The 26,201-nt window shown below is 40.0% G+C and overlaps 1 protein-coding gene across 1 annotated transcript in view; it reads right to left on the reverse strand.

The window, feature by feature from the left end:
* Positions 1-26,201, reverse strand: part of prkcbb (protein kinase C, beta b) — a 121,319-nt gene that overhangs the window by 46,127 nt on the left and 48,991 nt on the right. The window contains exons 4-8 of the mRNA XM_033971099.2: positions 20,017-20,128; positions 18,629-18,757; positions 11,516-11,672; positions 7,006-7,140; positions 4,274-4,370 (exon numbers count right to left, since the gene is read on the reverse strand). Of these exons, the coding sequence (XP_033826990.1) occupies positions 4,274-4,370; positions 7,006-7,140; positions 11,516-11,672; positions 18,629-18,757; positions 20,017-20,128 (630 nt within the window). The remainder of the gene's footprint in view (positions 1-4,273; positions 4,371-7,005; positions 7,141-11,515; positions 11,673-18,628; positions 18,758-20,016; positions 20,129-26,201) is intronic.

Raw genomic sequence — 26,201 nt, forward strand, 5'->3', positions numbered from 1 at the left:
AACTGCAGGTTTAGTTAATCATACACACAAAATCCTGCAACAAAATTGTGGAAGTAATGTTTAAACCGATACAGACAGCTACAAATTAGTACGAGATTACAGCTGCTGCTTCACTCAGACTCAAAACTACTACTGCATTAGGTTGAGATTTTAGCAGCCTGTGTGTTTTGGAGAAGGAGAGTAAAGAAGAGAAAGCGTGACCTTGAGAAGACGGATGGACCACAGCAGACGGACACAGTCAAACACACAGGGGCCAGTGGAGGTGACAGGACTGAACAAACTGACCACAGACACAATCAGGAGAACAAATAAAACACAGATATACATCATTACGGCTAGTTATTGTTATTTTACTTAAAAACGAACCTCGTAAGACTTTAGCTAAAAATGCAACTAAAATAAAAAGCATTTATTTTATTATCACAGCTGCTCGTCTTTTAACTGGTACAAAAAAACGGGAACACATTACACCTGTTTTGATGTCCCCGTCTCTTATCGAATTGATTTTAAAATCCGTTTGTTTGACTTTAAATGCCTCCACGGCCTCGCTCCACAATATCTGTCCAAACTGCTTCAACCTTATGCTCCTGCTCACTCAGGTCTGCAGATCATTCTCTCTTAGTGGTCACCAAAACGAGGAGGAAACTTGGAGGGGACCGGGCCTTCTCTGTGGCTGGTCCTTGACACCTGGCACCTTAGACAGGCACTTTGTACTTTTAAATCAGCTCTTAAAACACACTTTTTCTCTTTAGCTTTTCATTGATATGTTGACTTTTCTAGTGTACAGTGTGTAGTTATTTATTTGTATGTCTGTCATTTATCTGTGTTTTTAAAATGTCTGTTGTGTCCTGCACTCTGGTCAGCTCTGTTGTTTTTAAAGTGCATTAGAAATAAAGTTGGATTGGATTATCAGTGTTTTTATTAAGAACTGAAGCGATGTGCAGAGAAATGTCAACGATTTGTCCAGTTGGCACATTTAAATTTCATCTTTGCTCTGTTTTTATTAAGCTAAATTGCCTTAAAAAAAAACAAGTATCTTTACTATGAGCGTGCTTGTCTCTCCACGGACCTGATATGTAACTTGGTGGATGCTGTTTGTCTCAATGGAGGTGTAATTCCTTTGCCTGGAATGTTCAACAAAATGGCACAAACGGATGGAGAATGTTGTGTAGTTTGGCTTTCAAATGTTTATCCACAGTCACGCGTCGCTTCTGCTTTAACTGATCAATAGTAAAAGCCGAAGTTAAATCTGTCACTGGATAAAAAGTTGTAGAAGTGAAGACATTTTGTTGCTCATCCAAGCCGCTTCTTCAGTTCTGGTCTCATTGCTTTTACTACGGACTTCGGCTTTTAACACATTTAACCGATCAAATAAAACTAAAATAGTACGGCAAAAACAAGATTCTGAATGGGTTGAGAACAATTTTTCAAGTTTTTTTTCCAAGCGTGGGCCCGTGTCTCTGGACTCAGGGTCACAAACTCCAATTTTTACACGTTTAATTCCACCCAAACTGTTAAATTTGACTATATTATGACCAACGTTAGTCCTTTCAGTTGTGTGATTTTGCAAAGGGCTGACGATCTGGACAGGAAATAAGTCTACATCGCTGTTATCAAGCCAAAAAAACGAATATATTATGTAGAATTTGTGATATGTGACCCCTATTTTAATCAGTAATTTTAGTTTAATCACTAGATATAACTGTATAAACTAATTCTAGCCGCCCCAAACTTAAAGATTCAAGCTTTAAGTACTGGTTTGGACATTTTATATACTCCAAGATATAATAGCCATCACTCAATGCCACTTTTGCACAGTATGTTTTAAAACGACTACTTTCTCTTTTATGTAACGCCGCTCGTTTATCTTTTAAAATTACTCTTTGGGAACTAGTTTTGAAATTGACGGATGGCTTCTGATTAGCAGCAAACCGGTAAAATATGTTCTGACAAATGCCACTCTGGAGGAATATGGCTAAATTACCTGTCGGGCGGAAGAATAAAGCCACTGAAACCGGAGTCCGTTGGAGAGCCGTGTCCCCCCTGCGCTGTGTGCCAAGTGTGTTAATGAGTGGCCTAGCGGTGGAGCGCGCACACACATATGGACCGGGACACGTGTGGACCGGTGCGGTGCCAGAGAGCTCCTGCCAACTGCTAACAGCTCTCCCAGAGTGGCCCTCACATGTCGCACATTCACAAACACTTTCACACTCACGCAAAGCAAAATGCACACTTCAAATTAGACGTATATGTTGCATCTATTAGCATCAGCGTTAAAGCTCCGGGAGAGGACGATCTGGATGTGATATTTTGTTTGGGTTGGTCGCTTGACGAAAGGAAATGCGTGAAGATTTGAACGCTGCAGTGTAGTTGATCTGAAGGGGGCGCTGCACTGATGTAGCCACACAGATGTATTAAAGATGCACCGTGTTTTTTTTATTTATTTACTCATTTTGAGCACACGTTTGAGGCAAATTTGTTCCTTTACAAGCTCGAAAAGGAGTGGGAAGAAGAAAACGTATTAAATCCCACCCCTATAATGTAACTTTTCTGGCGTTTTCTGTCTGTCTCTATGGGGATGCAGTTGTTTTACCTGAAAAGTTTCACAGTTATGGCGTCTATCTAATGTTCACAGATGAGACGTGTTCGCCTGGGATCCAGAATACACGCTTTTCCAATCCTTTACGTGCACACCTGAGGCTAATCACCAATCAACCACACCTGGGAAGGATAAGAGGAGCCAGGACCGGACACCCAGCGCCAGATCGTCCGCGTATCTTTGTGGTACTCCTCGCTTGGCTCCGTTCCTGTTTTTGAGCTCTTTGGATTTTGGATTCTTTGGATTTTACTTACTGGATATTCTTGCTCCTCACCAGATCCTGCTCCCTGGACCCGCTCCGCCCTCCAGTTTCCGACCCTCCTCGTCCCCACCGGTACCGTCCGCCCTGTCTCAGATCCTGCTCCTCACCTCGGACCACGGCGCTCTCCCCGTTTCACCGTTTGAGCTATCATCATTTTTGCACTTCTGTTGTAAATAAACCCTGTTAAACTATTCCCCGAGTTCTGTCTTCGTTGTCCCCCTTGCCTTTCGTTACGACAATCTCCCCGTTTTCAGATGGGTGTAATCGTGAAGGAAGCGATTGCAGATCAGGTAGAGAGTTGAAAGGAGTTTATCTGATCAGATGAATGAAGGCAGCACATCTGTCGTGTTTCAAGGGAGTTTTCCAGTACGTAAAACCCGAGAAAGGCACTATCTTATAAGGACTTAACTCATTTTACATACTGTTAGCTGTTCACAGAGAGGTGAAACACGTCGCTAACAGATGTTTGCCGTCACTAAAAAGATGTATTACAAGACCTCTTATCAACTTGAAAAGGAATACCACTATCATGTGACCAAAGCACCGTGTTCTAGTGAAGACATCTTAAAATAAACATTGAGGTGAACTTGTTTCTCTGTAAGAATGCGACACAAAAAGACACAAATTATTCAACACAGGGTTTAAAGAGTAAAGTAAAAATCAGGTGGATCAATCAATCAGGGACACACGTGATCGGTCCATGTCAAAACAAATATGACTGGAAACGAGGAAAAAATAAATGAAAAAATATCAAAAGGGTCTAAAAAACGTTGCGTGTTTCTGTAGAATCGATAAACGACGTGCACAAAGTTCTAGTTAGTTAGTCTGAGATGATAGATTTGATTTTATTTGTAAATGATAAGTGACCAATGAGCTCCTTTTTCACATGAATCACTGAAAAAAAAAAAGACAAATCTGATTGCACGATCATGTGTGACCGGGCTTGAGACTCAACAAAGGGTGTGGAGACCAGACTGAAGTCAATTTCTATAAAAAATACAGAGCGATATCATTCTGGACTTGCCAAATGACCTGTAACGTCGCCTGAGTGGAGTCAAACGTTTGTCAAAGTTGAACGCAGCGCTGTAGAACATTCACCATCTCCATGAAGACAAACTGAAGGTGATTTTCCAGTAGAAAAGTCACACAGGGCACCTTTAAAAGTTTGTAAGCGCGAACCCGAAGAAGTACGGCTACGGTTTTCTGTTGCTAATGGAGCTCCGTATAAATAAAACCATAAAACCATTGATTTGTTTAATGTTCTTCAATATATATTATACAGCAGAACGTTTATGATAGTTTGGTACTTAGATAGATATAATTTGGGAAAAATGTTCATAATCGGGTCTTAAAATATTGCTCTTACGGGTCATTTATATTCTTTGATTTGAATTTTAAAAGTGGATCTGTACCTCAAACCTCTGCCGGAGCTCCTCGTTAGCCTCCTCCCCCTCTGGAGCCACTGGGACGTTGAAATACTCGCCCTCTTCTTGGGACAGCAGCTTGAACCTGCAGAGACATGCACGATATTCACTGTTTAATCAATCCTCCGCAAGCTCGTACAGTTAAACTCAGGCCATTAGCTCCATAAAGGCGGCAGTTACAGCTACTATTTCCAGTCATAAAGAATAACCATTATCAACTGATGTACTCCTCTCCACGGTGATACAGTCAGGCTTGGCACAGGAGGCTCAAATCTTAGCATAACAGCTCCCTTTTTGCATAATTAATGTCTTACACTGCAGTTTGTTTTCATATATGCTACATGCAGGGGTCATCCACAGAAAAATGCCATTTTAGCAAAGCGTAAAGTAAAAGCAATTTATTCTAAGCTTAAGTGCCGTGATGTAAAGCACATGAAACACAGATTAGGTTTTAAAGCAGATGCCCTTCCCGTTGTGACACTCATTTAGTTTTGATTGACACGATGAGTAAACCAGATCATTATTTTAAAAGTGCACTGCATAACTTTTTCTGCTATACACTACGGCATTAAACGCATCAATTTGTCGTCTTTTATGGGAGTTTCTATTGCAAAAATGCAGTTACCTTGGCCCGTCATACTGTGGATTATTTCACGTAAAGCCATGTACAGAGACGAGCCACCACAAATGTTACATAGTGCAACTTTAAGGAGACTTTCTGCAAAATGTGTTGTTATTATTATTTCTAGTTGGATTTGTAGTATTAGTAGTTTCATTCATGCATTCTCATAATCTTAGCAGTTGAATTAACGCAAAAAAATCTATATCTCATCGCTGTGTTAATGACATTTGCTGTTTTAGCTTTTGGAGCATCGGACACATGATGTAATTTAACCTCCTGAGACCCGAGCTCTTGTGTGGCTTTATTAATTTCTCTATGTTATTTAGGCTGATTGGTCCTGATGGTGTAAAAACAAGCAATTATCTTTTTACATTATGTAGTGTCTGAGAAAACTGATGTAAAACAAATGTCCTCATATGTGGACATTTTAATAATTTTAATGTTAATAATGATTTGCAAAAACTATTAAGTGCCTGAACAGCAACATTTATCCTGAGTAAAAACAAAATGAGAAACGACAATTGTGCCTCTTGGAACAATGTGTCTCATGTGAAGAGCAGCAGACAGGAGACATGTGCCTTTACAAAAAACACATTTAAAAAAATATTCTGAACATTCTAAACTCTTAAAAAGATTCTAAATTGAACATTTTTGCTGTTCTTCATCTAAACATCTGCATAGGCCTAGACAAACCAGAATGTGTTGTCCACATATGAGGACGCCAGGTCTCAGGAGGATAATGTCTGTGAAACTACCACACCGGGCTTGATATGAACCCAGATTACTTTTGATGTAGTCCTGTGGTAGTCCTGTGGTAGTCCTGTGGTAGTCCTGGTTGAGTCCTGGTTTACACCTGGTTTCATCCTGGCTTAGTCCTGGTTTAGTCCTGGTTTAGTCCTGGTTTAGTCCTGGTTTCGTCCTGGTTTCGTCCTGGTTTCGTCCTGGTTTCGTCCTGGTTTCGTCCTGGTTTCGTCCTGGTTTCCTCCTGGTTTCCTCCTGGTTTCCTCCTGGTTTCCTCCTGGTTTCGTCCTGGTTTCGTCCTGGTTTCGTCCTGGTTTCGTCCTTGCTTACACCTGGTTTAGTCCTGGTTTATACCTGGTTTACACCTGGATTCGTCCTGGTTTCGTCCTGGTTTCGTCCTTGCTTACACCTGGTTTCCTCCTGTTCTAGTCCAGATTCAGTCCCGTTTATCCCAGTCCATGTGTGTGCAGGTTTAAACTCACTCTAAATGCCATTGCTGCTTACACTTTATCATAACTACACCTTATAATTCTATAATTATTAAACATTACCAGTTTGTCTGTTCTGATGTCAATAATTACACTACATAACGTCACGATGGACATTCAGTACCGATGCAAACATGTCCAAAAGCCACAACAGCAAAAGCAAAGTAGTAGCACGTCTCCTTTCTTGAATCTGGAATAGTTTTTGGGTAAAGTTTGAGTCTATAATGGCCGTCTTCCACCCCAGACACTGGCATCTCATTAAAAGCTTGACAGGGCAGCGTCAGCAAAAAGACGGCGAGAGGGGGGAGATAGGGACCGCGTGCTTTCTGATTAGAGAGAGAAGAGAAGAGCCCAGATAAAGAAGCCAAGATAAAACACACATGACATACATTTGCTTTGGCATCAAATCTCAAATGTTTCTCAGCGCCGTAATGAACAAGGTCACCTCTATCCTCCTGCTTTGCTTTTCTCTTCTTATTTCGCATTTTATAAAGCCCCGTTCACACATAGTTACACAACTGACGAGTACAAAAAGCCAGAACACGCAGCAATGATCACTATTCACACACACACACACACACCGGTCCCAGAACATTTACGGATCAGCTCTGTTCACATAGTAACACTTTTTTGCGTTATTTAAACTGAATGACAAGGGAAAGTAACTGTAGTATAACCAGGAAACCTAGCATTTTTTGGATTTATTCACACATCAGCTCTTCCCGCACATTCCCAGTAATTTACATGGAAAATTGTCAAATCAAAAATGCAGGAAATCAGTTCTGGATACAGTGTAATTAAGTGTGAATGTTGCTTCTTAAACCTCTCCTGAAGCTGGATTTCCACGTGCGCTGGTCATTTTTCCTCACCATCCATCCACGCCTTGCTTGTGGAGCTCGGAGATCCCGAAGGACAGCGAGCCCATGAAGTCGTTGCGGCTGGTCAGGTCCCAGTCCCACACCTCCACGGACAGGCGGCGGTCCTTGTCGTGCTCTTTCAGGTGGCTAACGGACACACACACACACAAGAGGAATCAAGTCACGGAGGTCGTCGTAGCGGTGGAAGGTTCAAAATGACAACGCGTTTGCGAACTCGAAACTAGTGTCAAAGGTAAGATTTTGGTAAACACGTTCAAATCAAACATGGCGTCTACTGATAACACGTGTAATTCTGATTTAATCTAAAGTACAAAAACTTTTGACATAAGAGCAGCGGGTAATATTATTTGGTGTTGTAAAGACCAATCAGAAAGCAGAATGAGCATCACATGACTCATTTGTGTTGCCAGTTTCAACGCTAAAATCCAGGCGTGTCCAAACTGCGGCCCACGGGCTAAATGCGGCCCTCAGATCAGTTTTTCCTGGCCGTCAAGCTTCCAGGTGATTGGCCCATGTTACTTTAAACACTACTTTTTACCGCATATTTCTGAAAATATACTTTAACAAGCCCATATCAAATATTTAACGCGTCTTATTGAGGATGTGAGCGTGAATAAAGGTCTAGTGGTTCAGTCCAAGTTGTAATAATAACGCAGATTTGAAGTTTTCACTGTATTCGCGACCAGTTTATGGCCCTCAGTTTTATTTTACGTGTTTTATATGTGGCCCTTAATGAGAAAACGTTAGACACCTTTGATTTAAACCTAAAACTACAGCGCAGTGAGTGAATTCTGGACGTTCTGAGCTTTTTACACGAGGCCTGTCCATAAACTGCGAATTAAAAAAACGTGTATTTGTCGTTTTTACGCACGTAGCAACTCAGATTCAGTTGCGATTATAGCGTCTTTTTATTTAAAACAGTAAGAACAGACGACATACAGTTATTTTAATGTCGATTATCCAGTATTTAGTCACTTGTTCTTCTAAATTTGTCTGTTTTTAATTGATAATTCGGTCTCTTAAACCCAAAAGCATTAGTGGGCGCTTACATTTTATGGGTTCTATAGATTTTACACGAGCGTCTGTCCAATCAGACGCTGCACAGATGGTACAGAAGGTCACAATCATTTAGAATCAATCGCTGCCAAAAATACAAAGCGGGAAATCCTGAAATCCACATCTTCTTTTATCCATCGCAATGACAGAAAATACTTTGGTTATAGCATTGGGTTTCTGCAAATTAAACACAATTCCGTCTGTGAATAGTCTTTTTGTCGTCATAGGGATCGAGTTCAAACTGTGCATTTAAAATTAACTGGTTGTTATGGAAACTAATTGTTTTTTTTTTAGAGAATTCGAGTAGGCAGAAAACCCCGGTGTGCGTCACATCTTCAAATATGTTCAGAAGTACGGAAAAAAAACGCCAAACAAACTAGACATTTAAAGACAAAACATTTCCAGCATTTTGACAATTATGAATAATGTGAAAACAGAAGGTTATGCAAGAAAAAAAGAAGATTTAGACGTGTTTGTTTGGGGTTTAAGGTCACAAAACGAAAGAAAGTATGTTTATTTTTAGTTTTTGTTTAGTTTTTGTTTCAAGTCGATCAACAATACAACCAACAACCAGCTTATCTGTAATATTTAATCTCTATCTCTCCTTTTTCTCTCCTCCAAAAGTCCAAATCTCCATCTTTCCTCCTCTGATAAAAACGATAGAGTTTATAAAGAAAAGAAACGGAGCCAAGAGCAGGAGCCAAGTCCAAAAGTGAAGCTCTGAGGGGCAGATGTGGTTATCACACTGCCAGAGGTTACACAAGCAGAGAGAGAGAGAGAGAGGAAAAGAGAGGAGAGGAAAAGAGGGAGGGAGAGAGAGGTTACACAAGCAGAGAGAGAGAAGAGAGAGGAGAAGAGGGAGGGGGGAGGGAGAAAGAGAGGTTACACAAGCAGAGAGAGAGAGAGAGAGGAGAGGAAAAGAGGGAGGGAGAGAGAGGTTACACAAGCAGAGAGAGAGAGAGAGAGGAGAGGAAAAGAGGGAGGGGGGAGGGAGGGAGAGAGAGGTTACACAAGCAGAGAGAGAGAGAGGAGAGGAAAAGAGGGAGGGAGGGAGGAGAGGAGAGGAAAAGAGGGGGGAGGGAGGGAGGGAGAGAGAGGTTACACAAGCAGAGAGAGAGAGAGAGAGAGAGGAGAGGAAAAGAGAGAGGGAGGGAGGAGAGGAGAGGAAAAGAGGGAGGGAGGGAGGAAGAGAGGGAGGAAGAGAGAGAAAGAGAGGTTACACAAGCAGAGAGAGAGAGGAGAAGAGAGGAGAGGAAAAGAGAGAGGGAGGGAGGAGAGGAGAGGAAAAGAGGGAGGGAGGGAGGGAGGAAGAGAGAGAAAGAGAGGTTACACAAGCAGAGAGAGAGGAGAAGAGAGGAGAGGAAAAGAGGGGGGGAGGAAGAGAGAGAAAGAGAGGTTACACAAGCAGAGAGAGAGAAGAGAGGAGAGGAAAAGAGGGAGGGAGGGGAGGGAGAGAGAGAGAGAGAAAGAGGTTACACAAGCAGAGAGAGAAAAGAAGAGAGGAGAGGAAAAGAGGGAGGGAGGGAGGGAGGAAGAAAGAGGTTACACAAGCAAAACACAAGAGAGGAAGAGAGGAGAAGAAGGGACGAGAGGGAAAGAGGAGAGGAAGAGAAAGAGAGGTTACACAAGCATGGAAAGAGAAGAGAGGAAGAGAGAGAGAGAAGAGAAGAAGAGAAAGAGGTTACACAAGCGTGGAAATACTGATAAGAGAGAGAAGAGAGGGGGACAGAGAAGAGAGGAAGAGGAAGAGAGGTTACACAAGCAGAGAGAGAAAAGAAGAGAGGAGAGGAAAAGAGGGAGGGAGGGAGGGAGGGAGGAAGAAAGAGGTTACACAAGCATGGAAATAATGACGAGAGAAGAGAAGAGAAGAGAGGAGAGAGGAAGAAGAGAAAGAGAGGGAGGGAGAAGCGAAAGAGGTTACACAAGCATGGAAGTACTGAGAGAAGAGAGGAGAGAGGGAGATAGAGAAGTGAGGAAAAGAAGGAGAGGGAGGGAGAGGAGAAAGAGAGGAAGCCAAGATGAAAGAAACCAAGATAAAGGGTGAAGGAGAAAGACGAGGGAGAGAGAGAGGCAAGATGAAAGAAACAGATAAACTGGGAGGGAGAAAAGGAAAGAAAGAGGCAGAGAGAAAGAACAATGAGAGAGAGACAGAGGGAGAGAGAAAGAACAATGAGAGAGAGAGACAGAGGGAGAGAGAAAGGCAAGAAATGGTTAAATTGGGAGAGGGAAGGTGTGAGGGGAAAAGAATGAGAGAAAGAGTTAGAGTAAGAGAGAGAAAGAGAAAGAAAGAAAGGCAGAGAGAAAGAGATGAGAGAGAAAGGCGAGATGAAAGAATGGAGAGGATGAAGGATGGTGAGAGATAAGAGAGACAGAGAGAGCAAAAGAAAGTAAGAGTAAGAGAGAAAAAGGGAAAGAAAGAGGCAGAGAGAAAGAAAGAGATGGAGTAAGACAGAGAGAGGGAGAGAGAAAGGCAAGATGATGGAGAGAGAGGGAGAGAATGAGGGAGGGAGGGGGCAGAGAGACAGAGGAAGAGAGAAGAGAAAGAGGAGAAAAAGAGTAAGCCAAGATGAAAGAAACCAAGATAAAGGATGAAGGAGAAAGATGAGGGAAAGAGAGAGGGAGGGAGAACGAGAGGCAAGATGAAAGAAACAGATAAACTGGAAGGGAGAGGGATGGAGAGAGAGAGAGCGAGAGAGAAAGGGAAAGAAAGAGGCAGAGAGAAAGAACAATGAGAGGAAGAAAGAGGGCGAGAGAAAGGCAAGAAATGGTTAAACTGGGAAAGGGAAGGGAAGGTGTGAGGGGAAGAGATAAAGAGGAAAAGAATGAAAGAAAGCCAGAGAGAAAGAGATGAGAGAAATAGAGGGAGAGAGAAAGAATGGAGAGGATGAAGGATAGGGATAAGAGAAAGGTAGAGACGAGAGAGAGAGCAAAAGAAAGAGTAAGAGAGAGAAAGGGAAAGAAAGAGGCAGAGAGAAAGAAAGATGGAGAGAGAGAGAGAAAGAAAGGCAAGGTGAAAGAAACGGTCAAATGGAGAAGAACAAGGAGAAGGATGGAGAGAAAAGTAGACAGACAGGAGAGAGATAACAAAAGAAAAAATGAGAGTAAGAGAGAGAAAGGGAAAAAAAGAAGTAAGATAGCGGGAGAAAGAGAGAAAAGCAAGATGATGGAGAGAGAGGATCTCAGAAAGAGCGAAAGTAAGAGTAAGAGAGGAGAAAGAGTGAGGGAGAGAGAAAGGCAAGATGAAAGAAACTGCTAAACGAAGAAGATGAAGGAGAGGGATGAGAAGCAAAGGACAAAGAATGAAAGAAAGTGAGTGTAAGAGAAAGGGAAAGAAAGAGAAGAAAGTGAGAGAAAAGAGAAAACATAAAAGAGGGAGAGAGGAGGATGTGTGTTTCCTTATGAACACCACACTCCTCCAGTCAAATCGCTGCAGAAAAGGACGTACAACTTAAAGGTCTCGTTCCAGGTCGGGTTCAGGCAGCACTTGACGGTCTTGGTCTTCTGCTTGGTCTCGTTTCGTGGGTCTGGGATCAGCTTTAGTTTCACGTAAGGGTCTGACAGTCCGTTGGGATCCATCGGCACCAGGTTTCTGGCCTCTTTGACTGAAGGGAAAGAGAAAAGAGATGATAATTTAAAAAAAATGATGATGATTTGATTGATGATTATTCACGTTTTGGACATTATCTCCACGACACAAACAGATGCGAGTAGTTTAGGTCAATTAAATGTAGAAATTAAAAGGAGGAGTGTAACAAAGCAAAGGTGACACAGTTATGTTCCAGAAATGGATACCGTACGCAATTTTGATTAGTTTTTAATAATAAGAACAGAATAAAATGTAATCGAAAAATTGTGATTGATCCGTGTGAGGAAAAACTAAAATATTTCTTTGTTGTCATATTATCGAGCTCTATAGAGGAGTCCAACTTGTAGAAGACAATTTAAGAGGTAATTATGAACGGTAGAAGAAATAAATCCACCTTATTTACATGGCGGTGTAAATACGGTGGATGTGAAGGTGAGAAATATCGACAAAAATGATTTAACTCAGTATTTTTTGGGATATTAGTGCAACATTGATGACTGAAGGCTTCTAAACAGAGAATATTTACAAATTAAGTGTATTATTGATGATTTTTTTTCCTTTTTGACAGTTTGATTTAACACTGCCACTGTCTTTGTTATAAAAGGTCTTTTTGTTTGTGTTTTAGAGTCTATATACCACACAAACTACACATTAAATCAACTTTATTTGCGACTAAACTCTGTATATGGTGTTTGAACAGCACTGTCTATTGTTCCTAGTGCTTTTTTTGGTAATTTTAGTGCAAACTAGGTGGACAAAAGTGTTCTGTAAGTAACTGCACAAGGTAAATGTGAAGCTCTCTGGTGAAAAGTGTATAAAAATCAGTGTTTCCTGGCTCGAGTGACTTGGTGACGTTACACATGACTGTTCTGATTAAGGTAAGACAAAGCAACGCAAGGTAATTCAAAGTGTTTTACAGAATAAGAAACACATTAAAATCACAATACAACGAATCAAAACGTAAATAATCGTCATGAATAAAAGAGAAGAGGCAGAATAAAAACCTTTTCAGTCATATGCACAGCTGAACAGAACTGTTTTGAGCCTGGATTTAAACATTGTCAAAGTAGAGGCCTGCAGAAAACTCAAATGCTGAGTCTCTCTCTCTAAAACCTTCAAATCAGGTGAGGAATCTAGAGGTAATAATGGACTCAGACTGGAACTTTAACAGACACATCAAATCAGTAACATCTGCAGCTTTTTATCATCTAAAAACATGTCAAAAGTCAAAGGTAAATTGTCAAAACCAGACTTAGAGAGACTTATCCTGCATTTGTCTCCAGTAGGTTAGACGACTGTAACGTCCTGCTCACTGGACTCTCCAAACGAGCCTTAAGACAGAACAGAACATCCAGAACATCCAGAACACTGCTGCTCGGGTCAGGACTAGAACCAGGAAGTACTTCACACATGTGTCCTGTGCTCAGGTCTAGAACCAGGAAGTACTTCACACATGTGTCCTGTGGCTCAGGTCTCTGGCTCCTGTGGCTCAGAGAATAAACTTTTTTTTTTAGTGTCCTTTTTATTCTGTGAAGCACTTTGAATTACTTTGTGTATTAATTGTGCTGTACAAATAAACTCGCCTTGCCTTGTGTCCCCATGTTTCGTCCTGACTCCGGGCACCAGCGGGAGGCCGGCCCCTGAAATCCTTTTTATTTATAACTGTTCATGACCAAAACATGAATAAAACTGCCACCGATTCTATGAGCGGTGCAACTATTCCATCATAACCAATATTTAGTTTCTCTTTGCATTATGAATTCAATTTGTTGGACCTTTCTTTCCCTATTCTTCACCTAAAAAACTAATTACAACCCGCATCACATCCCCATTCTGTTGTTGCTTGACCTTGGAACTAAAATCGTCTCCAAACGCTGCTTTAAAAACACCAAAGAACGCCTCATAATTATCTATTTAATTATTATTGACAGTCGACCTACACGGCTGACCCTCGCAGTTGTCCGTAATGACCATGTAGACAGATGAAGGTTGCCAGTTCCAACACTAATCCCCCTTTTGTGGCGGTGGGTAATTGTATTCTGGTGGCGTCAAATCCGGCGTGATTGCATTGGGGGAGTGTGTGTAAATTGTGTGCGTATGTGTGCAATTACGGCGCCTGGTGAAGTTGTGAGGTCACATTCAATTACCAGACGGAGGAGGGGGACGCTTGGATGGGGCCGTGTTGCTAGCTACGCGAAATGCTAAGGAAGTTGAAGAAGAAATGGAGCGATAAAGAGGAGATGTTTGTTTATTTTGTGTTTTTCGTCGATATTTTTTCACTTTTTCCAGCTTCATTTTAATGTATTTTCGTATTTAATATCCAAAAGTAAAATGAGCAACAGTTAAACCAGATAATGTTATATGCATCAAACCACAAAAATCTGCATATTAAAGGATCTGCCACCTGCTTGTCTCCATGGAGATACACTTAGCTTGTGTCTAATGTTCCACACTATGGCATTAGACTTTTTTTTTTAACATTCATTCAATAACAGTGTTTTTATTGCAACAAAATACCTTTAAAACATGTATTATTACTGTAAACTTTGGTTGCGTTTCCTACTTGTCTCTATGGATATTGCTTATTTTAAAACTACAAATGTGGAATATTTCAGACACATGAATTAACATCGTCATAGAGACAAGTCAGTTCTGGCATCTCTACCTGAAATGTTACATAGTGCAGCTTTAGCAATATTTTGGCGGCTCTCAGTTCAGTTAAACACGACTGAGGACATCAGAAATACTGTTAATAAAACAAATAATGTTATGTTGATTTATGTTAAAGTTAATAATATTATGTTCATTTTTTGGTTGATATGTTGACAATTTTGGATGAAAGATAAAATGTTAAAGCTTCATAATAATTTCAAATGATTTTTTTTTTTTTTTTTGGATCAATTTTTAATTATTTGTATAATAACAAAATCAAGATAACAAAAATAAGATTCCCCCTAACCCGACAAAAAAAAATAATAAAATAAAATAAATAATAATAAAATAAAATTAATTAATTAAAACATAAAAAAAATAAAAAAAAGGAAAAGGAATATTAAATTAAATTAAATTAAACCCCAATCCCGAGCTCATGGTGACACAAAATAATATTAAAGTTTCAACTAAACAAAAATTTCGATGCTGAGGAATAAACTTGATATTGCACCGATTTAGATACCACAATGTCAGTTAAGACACGATTGTCTTCCTTTAGACAATAAAATATGACCTTTAACATTAAATCATAGTACTTTCTTTTATATTCCCACATATATCTGTGTAATCCCTGAGTCGCACAGGTCCGTTCCACAGTGGTCCATGTGCGTGAACTAGTCTATGTGTCTTATACTTGAGAAAAATACAGCCCAACATCATTCTAAAGATATTCAGAAAAGGTTAACTTCTATCCTGTGCATGTAACTTTTCAGTATCAATACTTGTTTACTAGTTTTAGTATCGATTACCATCCAACTTTTTATACTTTTGCAGCCATATCACCTGCAGTAAGTACTTTTAAAGTCCAGAGCTGATATACACAAACCCTCCCTGACACACTGACTGACAACATAATATACCAACAACATATACGCTAAATAAAACATTCTTTTCACCTGCTAAAACAGAACCTATTTGTTAAACTGGCCATGCTACGCTAAGCACCGCTACGTTAACCACAGCCCAGACCCGCGGCCCCGCTCTAAACCCTCAGTGGAGCGGGTCAATAAATATTACATGACTCCTGTTAAAGTGACCATCAAATGCAGCTATAGAGACGTTAGCGTGCGAGGTCGTCTCACAGGACATCCGCCAAGATGACTCGAGGCTCGGGGATGCGTTTTTGTGTAGCGCACGTGTTTGCTAGCGTACAGTACGTGCTAATTGTGCCGGAGAATGAAAGATAACGAGTATATTTGAGTCTACCGGGAGGGCGAGGGGGAGATGGAGAACAGGAGCGGTAGAATGGTGCATGTGTAGCTTAGGCGTGGGTGTAGTCACAGAGAATCTCGTCTCATGTGGAACTCAGCCCGTGTGTGTGTGTTTGTGCGTGGAAGACAAAAACAAAACAACTACACAGGGAGCAGTATGTGACTACAATAGGATATTATGGAAAATGCCAGCGTTTTAATGATTAGAAAACACGTGATTATGGTTTTAATTGTGGTCATTTTTCAAGTTGGAATCAAGCAAAGGATCATGGTCTATGTAGTTTGTGTCTTTATAATTAAACGATGCATTTAAAAAACAAGGATTCTGTTATTTGAAATGGATAAATGTTCACGATGAGGTTGCGATATCAAATCCTGTGAATATAGTTGAAAAAACGTATCGAAAATCAAATAGTAATCGATGCTAAAACTAGCATCGCAAGTAGATATTCATTTGAGAAAGTATTTGCGCTAAAAAGTCGCATTTATAGGAAAGAAATGAGCCTTTTAAGGGAAATAAAGAGTGTTTTTATAACCGTCGTAGTATCGGAATCGGTATCGAGTCTATTCCTGATTAGCATTAGCATTTGGTTTTCCCACAAATCTCGCAGTTTGACCCAGAAAATCCAGGAAATAACTCATAATACATCAAAATACGACAAACCTGCTTAAACTGTAGCTTTGTCGTAACATTTTAAGCAAACACGATGAGAAATTAGCACTGTTACCATGGCGATTAAGAACAAAATATGGGTTTTTTTGAATTGGGAAAAAAAATCCTCAAAATGTCGCCTATAAAAAGGAGCCTGAAATTCATTTAAACCAGCGTTAGACGCAAAGTGCTGACTCTGAACGTGAACCCGAGGGCGCTGTTCCCCACTAACCCCTGATCTCGCGTTAATGTGAAGGTGGTGACTTATTGTTGACCGGTGTATTAGCAGTAAGCAGCCTTCACGAATATGCCAATTACTAACACTAGCTTCTATTTTCACCAGTTAGTACACACCAGTTGTGTCCCCTGTACAGCAATTTCAAGCTAAAGCTGCTTACACACTGCCCCCTGTGGAACAAAATGTGTACTGCATCTTTTTTCTTATTCAGCCATTTTTAGCATGTGTTTTATTACAAGCCGGCACAGGTATCGTACTTAAAACTGATGTGGAGACTTGCTACTACTGCTAAAATATGCAGGGAGTTAGCCAGTACTGCAGTCCTACCTTTGCATTGTGGTAATTCTACTCGTTTATCGTCTCGGCTAATGAGAAGTGTGCATGAGCGTGGGAACCAAAATGTGAGGCCAGAGAAGGAACAAGTCAATTGGAGAAGATAAGAGACGCACAGACATTAGCATATATGGAAATGTTTTGGAATAATTGGATATGGAGATGTGAATACCGTAGTACTTTGGGATGTGGACGGAATTGATTCAGAAAATAAGTGAAATTCTTGGAAAATGAGCGACTACTAAACTAAATAAATTCAATGATCTCACACATCTTTGTTGAAATAATTATAAGCAACAAATGCAAAGAGTGCACAATATTGGAAAGTAAGTCATATATGTACTGTAAATACTAACAATACTACTTATGAGTACCTGTATCCCAGTATAGTTACTCATTCACATATAATATACAGTTACTTTCCTGAAATCAAAGTAAAACATAGCAGTACTTCATTATCTAGGCTGTGCAGTTTGAAACATTAGTAAGAAAATCTCTAATTCATACTAAATAAAAGTATAATCAATCAGTGGAACTTAACGTGAATGTATTTAAAGTATTTGTAGTACTCTGATTAGACCATTTAATAGAAAACATTTTAATGCAAATATTCTGTAACTAAATACCTTTTCAAAGTGTTTTTCCAATTCCATTTACACAGTGGCTTAATGAGCAGCATTATAAATATCTAATAATGTCATGATGTTAAATATCAACACTAGTATTCAGCAAACAACCACAGTTTTAAAATCCCCCGAGTGATTAAAGTCCTGCCATGTAACGCTGTAGAGTCTGAGATTTCTGCACAGACCTTTGGCGCCATCTAGAGCAAAAACACAAATTGTCACCAAAAACACAGCTCATTTTTTCTGATTTCTATCATCAACAACATACGAATACCTGAATATAAATCTATATAAATCTAATCTAAACTAGTATTGACACTAGACCAGGGGTGGGCAAACTTTTTGACACTCGGGCCACAGTGGAGTCTAAAATGTGAGGGGCGGGGCCAGGATATATATATATATGTGTGTATTATATTAGAGATTTGTCCTGTAACATGTAGCAAAGCAGGAATATACAACGCTCATTGTACAAATAGTTTTCCAAATGCATGAATTAAAATTAAAAAAAATATTGATTACATTTCAGTTAAATAAACACAGCAGAAAAAACTTTGATCAAGGTTTACCCTCACCCATTTTAATATAATTTGGTCACGTTTGGCAGGCGTGTGTGGCCCCCCGGCTGTAGTTTGCCCACGTCTGCACTACACACTCATTAGAAGATGCACTGATACAGATCTAGGACGAAATTAGACCTTTCCTGAATAATCTCGATCTATATCAGGACTAGTGTAAGACCACGTGGCTATTTTAAAGAAACAAGTTATTTTGTGTTGATTAATGTGATATTTACAGTCTATGGTCTAAGAAAACTGCTTGTTATTATTGTGATGTCAAAGTTGGTAATGATGTTATTTCTTAGTATCAACATTGAGTTTGTAATTATAGTATCGTAGTCATGAATGCATTAAAAAGTCCAACGAGAACAGGTAAATTTTGATGCTACATGAGGTTTCAGGTGTATTTTAGTGCACATCCACGGGGAAAACTCGGATCATAAAAGCAGCTGTTTCATTGGAGGATTTGTAAGAAACTCAAATGATATTTTTCTCCCGTTCTTCCTCTACCCAAACAGTTTTCTGTCTGTATCACGGAGTTGTATCCCGGTGTGATGTGTGTGGCAAACAGCAGGGGGAGACACTGCTCCACACGAGTCTGTCTGCTGTCTGTGTGTTTCATCTGAAGCTGCAGACTCACTGGTGACGGTGAGCACGTTGGTCTTGATGTCGGCGGTGATCTGGATGCGTCCTCTCCTCTCCGTGTGGTCCGTCCCGCACAGACTGGGCACGTTGGCCACGCAGCGTTTGTGGATGTTCATCATACAGTCTAAACACGAGCAGGAAGAGAAAACACACAGACTGCAGTAACATGCTTTAGATATTCTGTTTTTTTTAAAAGGTGCTCTATGTCGTTGCTCTGGTGATGGACCTGGAATGTTTCACAGTATGGCATTTAAACGATCTCGCGTCTATTTTACAGGAATTTACTGCGTTAAAAACATGAGATCTACTGTAAGTGGGCGTGTCTCCACAGACCTGAGCACTAACCAGACCTGGAGCTTGTCTGCGTGAATCAGATAAGTAAGTTTAATGCCATACTGTGCAACATTACAGGCGAAACAATAACATTTCCATCACAACATTCTACGTGCCAGTTATATTTAATACAGATGTGGGTTTGCTGAAGTGAATATTGCTGAAATCCAGATTTTAGAAGTATATTTTATGCACGGAGCGACCAGCTGATACGATCAAAACTGTGGATTTTCCTTCGATATTTCATAAAAAAATACAATAAAATAAACAGACAAAACCTGGCTCTTGTCATTCGTTTGGGAATGTGGCATGAATCGAAGTCTAGAATCTGAAAACTATCGATAGAAAGAAGCAGGTGGGGAAAAAACGCCACCAGAAAAGTTACAAAGTGTAGCTTTAACACAACAAGTACAACAAAAAAAAGTACGTCTGTGTAATTAAGTCAAAGTAGAGCAGAAATCGGTGTTTTGTTTTACTTTTTAAACATAGAAATTTTCATCTAGTGTTCAACAAATTGATAACCAGACACTAATCAATACTACTGCAATATAATACTAGTATAATTTGAGCAGTATCAGTACTACCGAGCTTTTAAACAGACTTTTTTAAACAGACATTTTCATCTACAGTTTTCAACAAAGGATCGTCAGAAAATTGTTAACTAGACACTAATCAATACAGTACTAGTATAATTTGAGCAGTATCAGTACTACCGAGCTTTTGCACATGTCTAAATTTACAAAACTATTATTATTTAGTGAGTATATATAATGAGAATATGAAAAAGGTACAAAAACTACAGGAGAACAGTAAATCTATGTATATTATATCCACTAAAAGGCGTTGAAATTGGTATTCTTGTTATAAAAATAGCGTTTAAATGGTTTGTATCATGACCATAACAGTAAACATGAAGCATTATTCCCATAAAAACACATTCCTATTGATTCTTGACGATCCTGCGATGTTCTTTTGCCTGCGTGTTGTACTTGTACTGTGCAGACCTGATAGATGCAGTTCACATGAGTCCATATACATCCTCGTACTTACGGTCACATCTCATGCCCTGGTGGATGAGGCCGTACAGCAGCGAGCCGCAGTGGTCGCAGAAGGTCGGACTGGAGTAGGTGTGGATCTTGAACTTGTGCTTGGCCCGCGGGTCCTGGGGGCAGAATAAGAACATGACATAACAGTGAATTATCCAGCGTTTTATATATGGATCTGCAAGTGTTCGAGCGTTTGTATTTTTATAAAAACAAGTAAAATGCAAATTGTCTGATGTGATGAATTGTGTGAATTTGACTCTGGATATTTGCTATGTAAATTTTAAGAATATTATTAACATTAACAGACAATGAATAAACCAGAACTGAGGCAGGTTTTGATCAGGGTTAAGAAATATCCATGTGGTTCTGAATGATGGAATATTTCAACCTTTGCCATAGCGATTAACAATTTAAAACTGATTATATTGTTTTATTTTGAATGGGGAAAAAGACCTCAAAATGTTGCTTATAACAGGAAGTTGAAACTCAAAAATGGGCACAAGTTAAAAGCAACAACGTGGTTTTAAAAGTACAAGTAACTGTTCAAAAATCAAGCTATTATTATTATCATTATATATTATTTATTTTAATTATCATTTTATTGTGCTGTTACACTGATGACTCTTGGATATTTCATCACTTCAAACCCTTATCACTTCAGTCAAATGATCAAATTATAACATGTTGATAAAATAATCTTATTTTAATAACATGGTTGAAAGCTAAACGCTGCATTTGCATAATAAAACCTGACTAAACTTGTGCCAAACATAATCCCCATCTTGCAAACTGCGGTGTAATAGTAATTTAAGTTTTCATATTTGCTTGACATATTAATTACATAAACACAGACATGTTTTATACAGTGTTATCGCGGTTAAACCTGTGAATCATCAAGTTCCTGACGATTTCATTAGATTTTGATCATTTAGGTCCCGACTTGAATCTGAAAGAAGGAATCTGCAATCATCTTTATGTGCATTTATTATTTTATTAGTTCATAATTCAGTAAAAACAGCAGATCTACTTGTACTTTATCATCACGTAAGCTCAGTTAATTCCACACTGCGATGATTAAACTTAAATACGTAGGTTTATTTGTCAAAGAGAGTGGGTTTTTGCGGGGAAAATCGTTAAGACGTAAAATGGCGATCCTTTTAAGAGGTGATTTTTTTGCAACACCCCAAGTCACGATAGTAAATTTCAAACTCAATTGTGATACTAAGCAAAAGACTCAATACTTAATACAGATTCTGATTCCATAATAATAATAAAAACACTCTTTATTTAGTCAACAGAATGTAATCTTCAGTATTAATCGCAGTACTTTCTTTTTACAGTCTTATATTTTCGATGATACAGCTCAAAAACTACGCTAAAGCCTCATTTCTGTCCTGTGAATGTGACTTTTTAGCATCAATACTTGCTCAAATGAGTATCTAGTTTTGACAGTAGCTTTAGTTTCGATTAGTATCTCTGTAAATGTGCAGAGGCCGAGGTGAAGTGAGGACAGGCGTCAGGTCAAAAGTTCACCGTGCGCGGGGTAGAAAAGCTATGCTAATGAGTCCTACGAGGCGTGGGACTGTATTTGCGTTGGGGTCGTGGGTGCATGTGAGCGACACCTGCACTCGAGGCTCAGTGCACACAGACCCGGCCTACACTTCACACAGGAGATACACTTACTATGCCATTAACACTCCTGTCGGTCACTGCAGCTCCGCTATAAAGGTGCATCAATAAACACGGGTACACGGAGGTTAATGCGATGCTTTTCAGTACAAAGAAATGTGAAATGTTCTATTGAAACTCTAATACAGACGAGGAATAAAGGAACGGCTAAAGAAGACACCAAACTAGGCTGATTTTATAAATGACTCAAAGCAACGATTCAATGAAAACTGAGCTAAAAAGGAAGCAACAAAGATTTTCCCCAAAATATCTCATCCCTTACACGAGCTAAACAGCTAAAGTCCAAATGAGTTATCTATTTTTACACAAAGAAACTGCACTGAACGCAAAAGTCACAGTGGAAAAGAGTCACGTGGCAACTCAGCTTCTTGGTAAGAAAGCAAAGAAAGGCAAGTTTATTTGTACAGCACGATTCGTACACAAAGTAACTCAAAGTGCGTTACAGAATAAAAAGACACAAATCACACAAATCGAAACATAAATCACAGATAATCATCATAAAATTTACATTAAAACAGAAGAGTGCAGAATAAAACCCTTTCAGTCACATGCACAGATAAAAAGAACTGTTTAGTCCTGGTTTAGTCCCGGTTTAGTCCCGGTTTAGCCCTCAAGAGTGTGAGATGGTTCATGTGGCAAATGCAGAGCCCTGAGCACAGGACACATGTGTGAAGTACTTCCTGGTTCTAGTCCTGACCCGAGCTGCAGTGTTCTGGATGTTCTGTTCTGTCTTAAGGCTCGTTTGGAAAGTCCAGTGAGCAGGACGTTACAGTCGTCTAAACTACTGGACACAAATGCAGGATAAGTCTCTGTGAGTCTGGTTTTGACAGTTTACCTTTGATTTTTCACATGTTTTTAGATGATAAAAAGCTGCAGATGTTACTGATTTGATGCGGCTGTTAAAGTTCAAGTCTGAGTCCATTATTACCTCTAGATTTCTCGCCTGATTTGAAGGTTTTAGAGAGCGACTGGAGGTGACTGCTGACACTTTCTCTATGTTTCTGTGGGAGAAGATCCGGGGTTATATTCGCAGACGAAGTGGGACATTTCTTTGTTAAGTTTGCATGTTCTCCCAGCGTCTCGGGTGGGTTTCTTCCATAATACCACCACAACAGGCTAGAACACGTCAACCAAGGCAGTCGTCCTGACCAAGCCCCAACTTGACCTGGCGTCACCTTTTTTTTGTCCAAGGAGATACACATTCTCGACAGAAGCACTAAAATTGTGGAGAGAAGCAGATACGCAATACCACATTAACATTACACTACCACGAAAACTATCTTCTCTCCAAGTAAAAACATTTCTCACTACACTGTTCATTTGCGACTCCAACTTCCCAGTCGTTCCCTTAAGGTGTTCTGTACAAAGTTATGCTCCAAATAAGTGTGTTCTTGCGTTCCCAAGGACAAACTTCCCTGCTGATTCCGGGCCTTGCACAAAACAAGACAACACTGCACTCCTCAGGCCTATAACTGCGAACAACAATGATTAAAATACATGTGTACGCAGATTTCAAAGAGCACATCAAGTGTAAGGGGACAGTAGAAAAAGAGGGAACAAAACAAAACCAGCTCTCGTCATCCTCATTGTTGCCTCGCTGGCTTGATTAGTGGAGTCTAAACAAAAATAAATGCAGCGGCGTCAATTCATCTGTCAGTCACTCCACGCTCTCCAAGTGATGTATTTAGCAACATAAAGGAGAGCTGCTTTAATTACATAAAAAAAGGTTTGATTCACCGGCCCGTGCGTATCCGACATGAAGGAAACCACAAAACATCACGTGACATACGCTGAAAACTGAGAAAGAGTTTTGTTGTGCAGCTTTGACGCAATAACCACGATCTGTAGGTGTTCGTTTGCTAAAAAAAAAGAAGAAAAGAAGAAAAAAAACACCATTATGTGAGTGGGTTCGTGAGTGGGTTCACCTTTTCACAGATCTGACCTTTAACTTGGGCTGGTGGGGACATTTCGCGTTTATTGAAAAAGTAAAGTTAAAGCCACTGTGCAAAACCTTCCAAAGAGAAAACAAGCAAGTTTCAGACCCTAAACTAGAAAAGTTACATCGTGAACTCCTATATTTGAACTAGCGAAGTATATATTTGGTCCGTTTGGTTTTCCTTATGTCAAAAAAAAACAAAAAAACGTGAAGAGCGCCACCAAAACTAATCCTTACAACAACAATAACAATAAAAACAATTGAGATCTAGACTTGGCTATCAAAATCATGTAAGAACTGCTTTCACACGTTTTATTTTTTGCCAATTCGCCTAGTCTTTTGTTGACTAAGAGCCTCCCGTAGCCGCCGGCACAGTGGACGTCTCTCTCGTCATAAGGGAGAGCTTGTTGTACATATGCTGTGTGACTGTTGGGTAAACTGAAGTTTGACTACGCCAGGATGGACATGTCCCACTGTGCAGAGACGCTCACAGTCTGGGGCTTTCTCTGCTCGTACTGGTAACACACTGTTCCGGCTGATGGCTCCCGCGGTGATAGAATGTGTTTTTAAGTATTGAAAAGAGAAGCGCGTTTGTGAACTATTGCAGGTAAACAGGTTAGGTAAGATTTACAGCTTGTTACCGCTTGTGTTCTGTTGAATTTGTGTGCAACTGTGTGGTTTTAGACATAGATTCTAGAAATAAAGTTGAGTTGAGCTGTATATGTTGTCGTTTCATTTGGACCACACTTCAAGGTCACGCTAAGAGAAGCATCCAGGGACTTTTCAACTAAATTAAAGCCTAGAATTTGATGGATTTAAAGAGAGAGCGGTGCCCATGTTCAGCTAAAATATGGAGAGTTCTACAGTACAGCATTAAACTTATCTTACAAGGTCAAGTTACAACTGAGATCTGTGGAGAGGCGCCCCGGCTCAAGGGAAAAATGCGTCTTCTTCAAGGTAATGATTTTAGCAATAAAAGTAAATAAAAAAAAACAACAACATGTAACTGTATAAATGGAAGATAGATCATTTGCTACTAGGGCTGGGTATCATTAAGAAGTTGCCGATACGATACACAGCTCGATACAGTTCACTGTCGATACGATACAATACGATATATTTCAAATTGATTCGATACGATTCAGCGAAAAATAAAGGATTTTGGGACACTTAATGATCAACCCCATTGGAATTTTATTTTATGAATTCTATTTTTTTCATTTACTTCCATTTATTGAAGATGAATGAACATAAAGTGTTTTGTTTTGTACATTTAACTAGAAAAACACATCAGACTGTTGCCTTGTTCAATATTTCTCATCCACAGCTTATGAGCTCCACATTTACATTTACACAGGGACATGTGCAGTTTAACGACTCTGAAGGGTCAAAACATATTTAGTAAATCATCTATTAAAACGTATAACCCTATTTTAATCATCAAAACAATTAAATGTCTAATGTTCTGCATAAATGAGTTTCTTTCCTCTAAATAAGCCACACAAAACTAGCGCTGTGACGGAATAATTTGGTAAAATATTGAAAATATATATAATATCGATATTTCAAAGAATCTAAAATCAAACCAAACTATCAAAACATGAGGGCTACAGCTCATCCACCAGCGAGGGGCGCCTCTCCACACCCCGAGGAGAGCCCACTGGTGATGGACCTGAAACTACAACTTAAGGACCTCCAAAGAGCTCACCAAGAACAGCTCCACATCAACGCCAAACAGAAGTGGAGACTGAGGGAGGTCGAGGCTGCGAATCAGGTTCCACGAGAAGTTCAACTCTCTTTAGAGGAGAACCCGGTGATGAAGGACCTGAGGCGACAGCTTCAACGGCAGAAATATGTCAACGACAAACAGCAGACAAGACTGAGAGAACTGGAGGAGGAGGTCCAGGAGAAAAAAGCCCTTGAAAAGAAAGTTGAGGAGCTCCAGAAACAACTGAATGAAGCTCAAGAGGAGAAGGAAACTATCATGGAGTTCGGGAAAAATCTCCTCACACAGAAAGACAAGGAGAGAGAACAAATGATAGAGCAGGGCAGGCAGATGGTGAATGAATATGTGCAGGGCCTCTACGAGGAGAACGATAATCTCAAGAGGTTCTCCCAAGAGCAGCAGACTCTTGCCCTGAGGTACCAAGCCAAGGTGGAGGAGCTCGAGGACCAACTGAAGACGCAGAAGGTGAACAGCCACAACTACAGCACTGATGTCTCTGAGGAGCTGGAGAACGCTCGGGACACTGTAATGAAACAAAAAGCCTCCATGATGAAAATGTCCCAGAAACTAGAGCTGTGTAAGGCAGAGAAAAGAGCTCTGGAGTCCACACTACAAAAGACCACTGAGGTGGCAGAGAACAAGGACAAGCTTCTGGTCAGCACCCAACAGGAGCTCCAAAAGGAACAGGAGGAGAAGCAGGCTCTGCAGAGGAGGATCACCTTCCTGGAGTCTGCCCTCGCTGAGCAGAGGAGGACAGCTGAAGAAGCTCTCAACGCACAAGTCCTCTCCCTTCAATCTACCATCGCAGCAGAGCGGCAGACTGCTAAAGACGCTCTGA

This window comes from Periophthalmus magnuspinnatus, chromosome 8 (assembly GCF_009829125.3).
Source record: "Periophthalmus magnuspinnatus isolate fPerMag1 chromosome 8, fPerMag1.2.pri, whole genome shotgun sequence".
In the NCBI taxonomy this organism is placed as follows: Eukaryota; Metazoa; Chordata; class Actinopteri; order Gobiiformes; family Gobiidae; genus Periophthalmus; species Periophthalmus magnuspinnatus.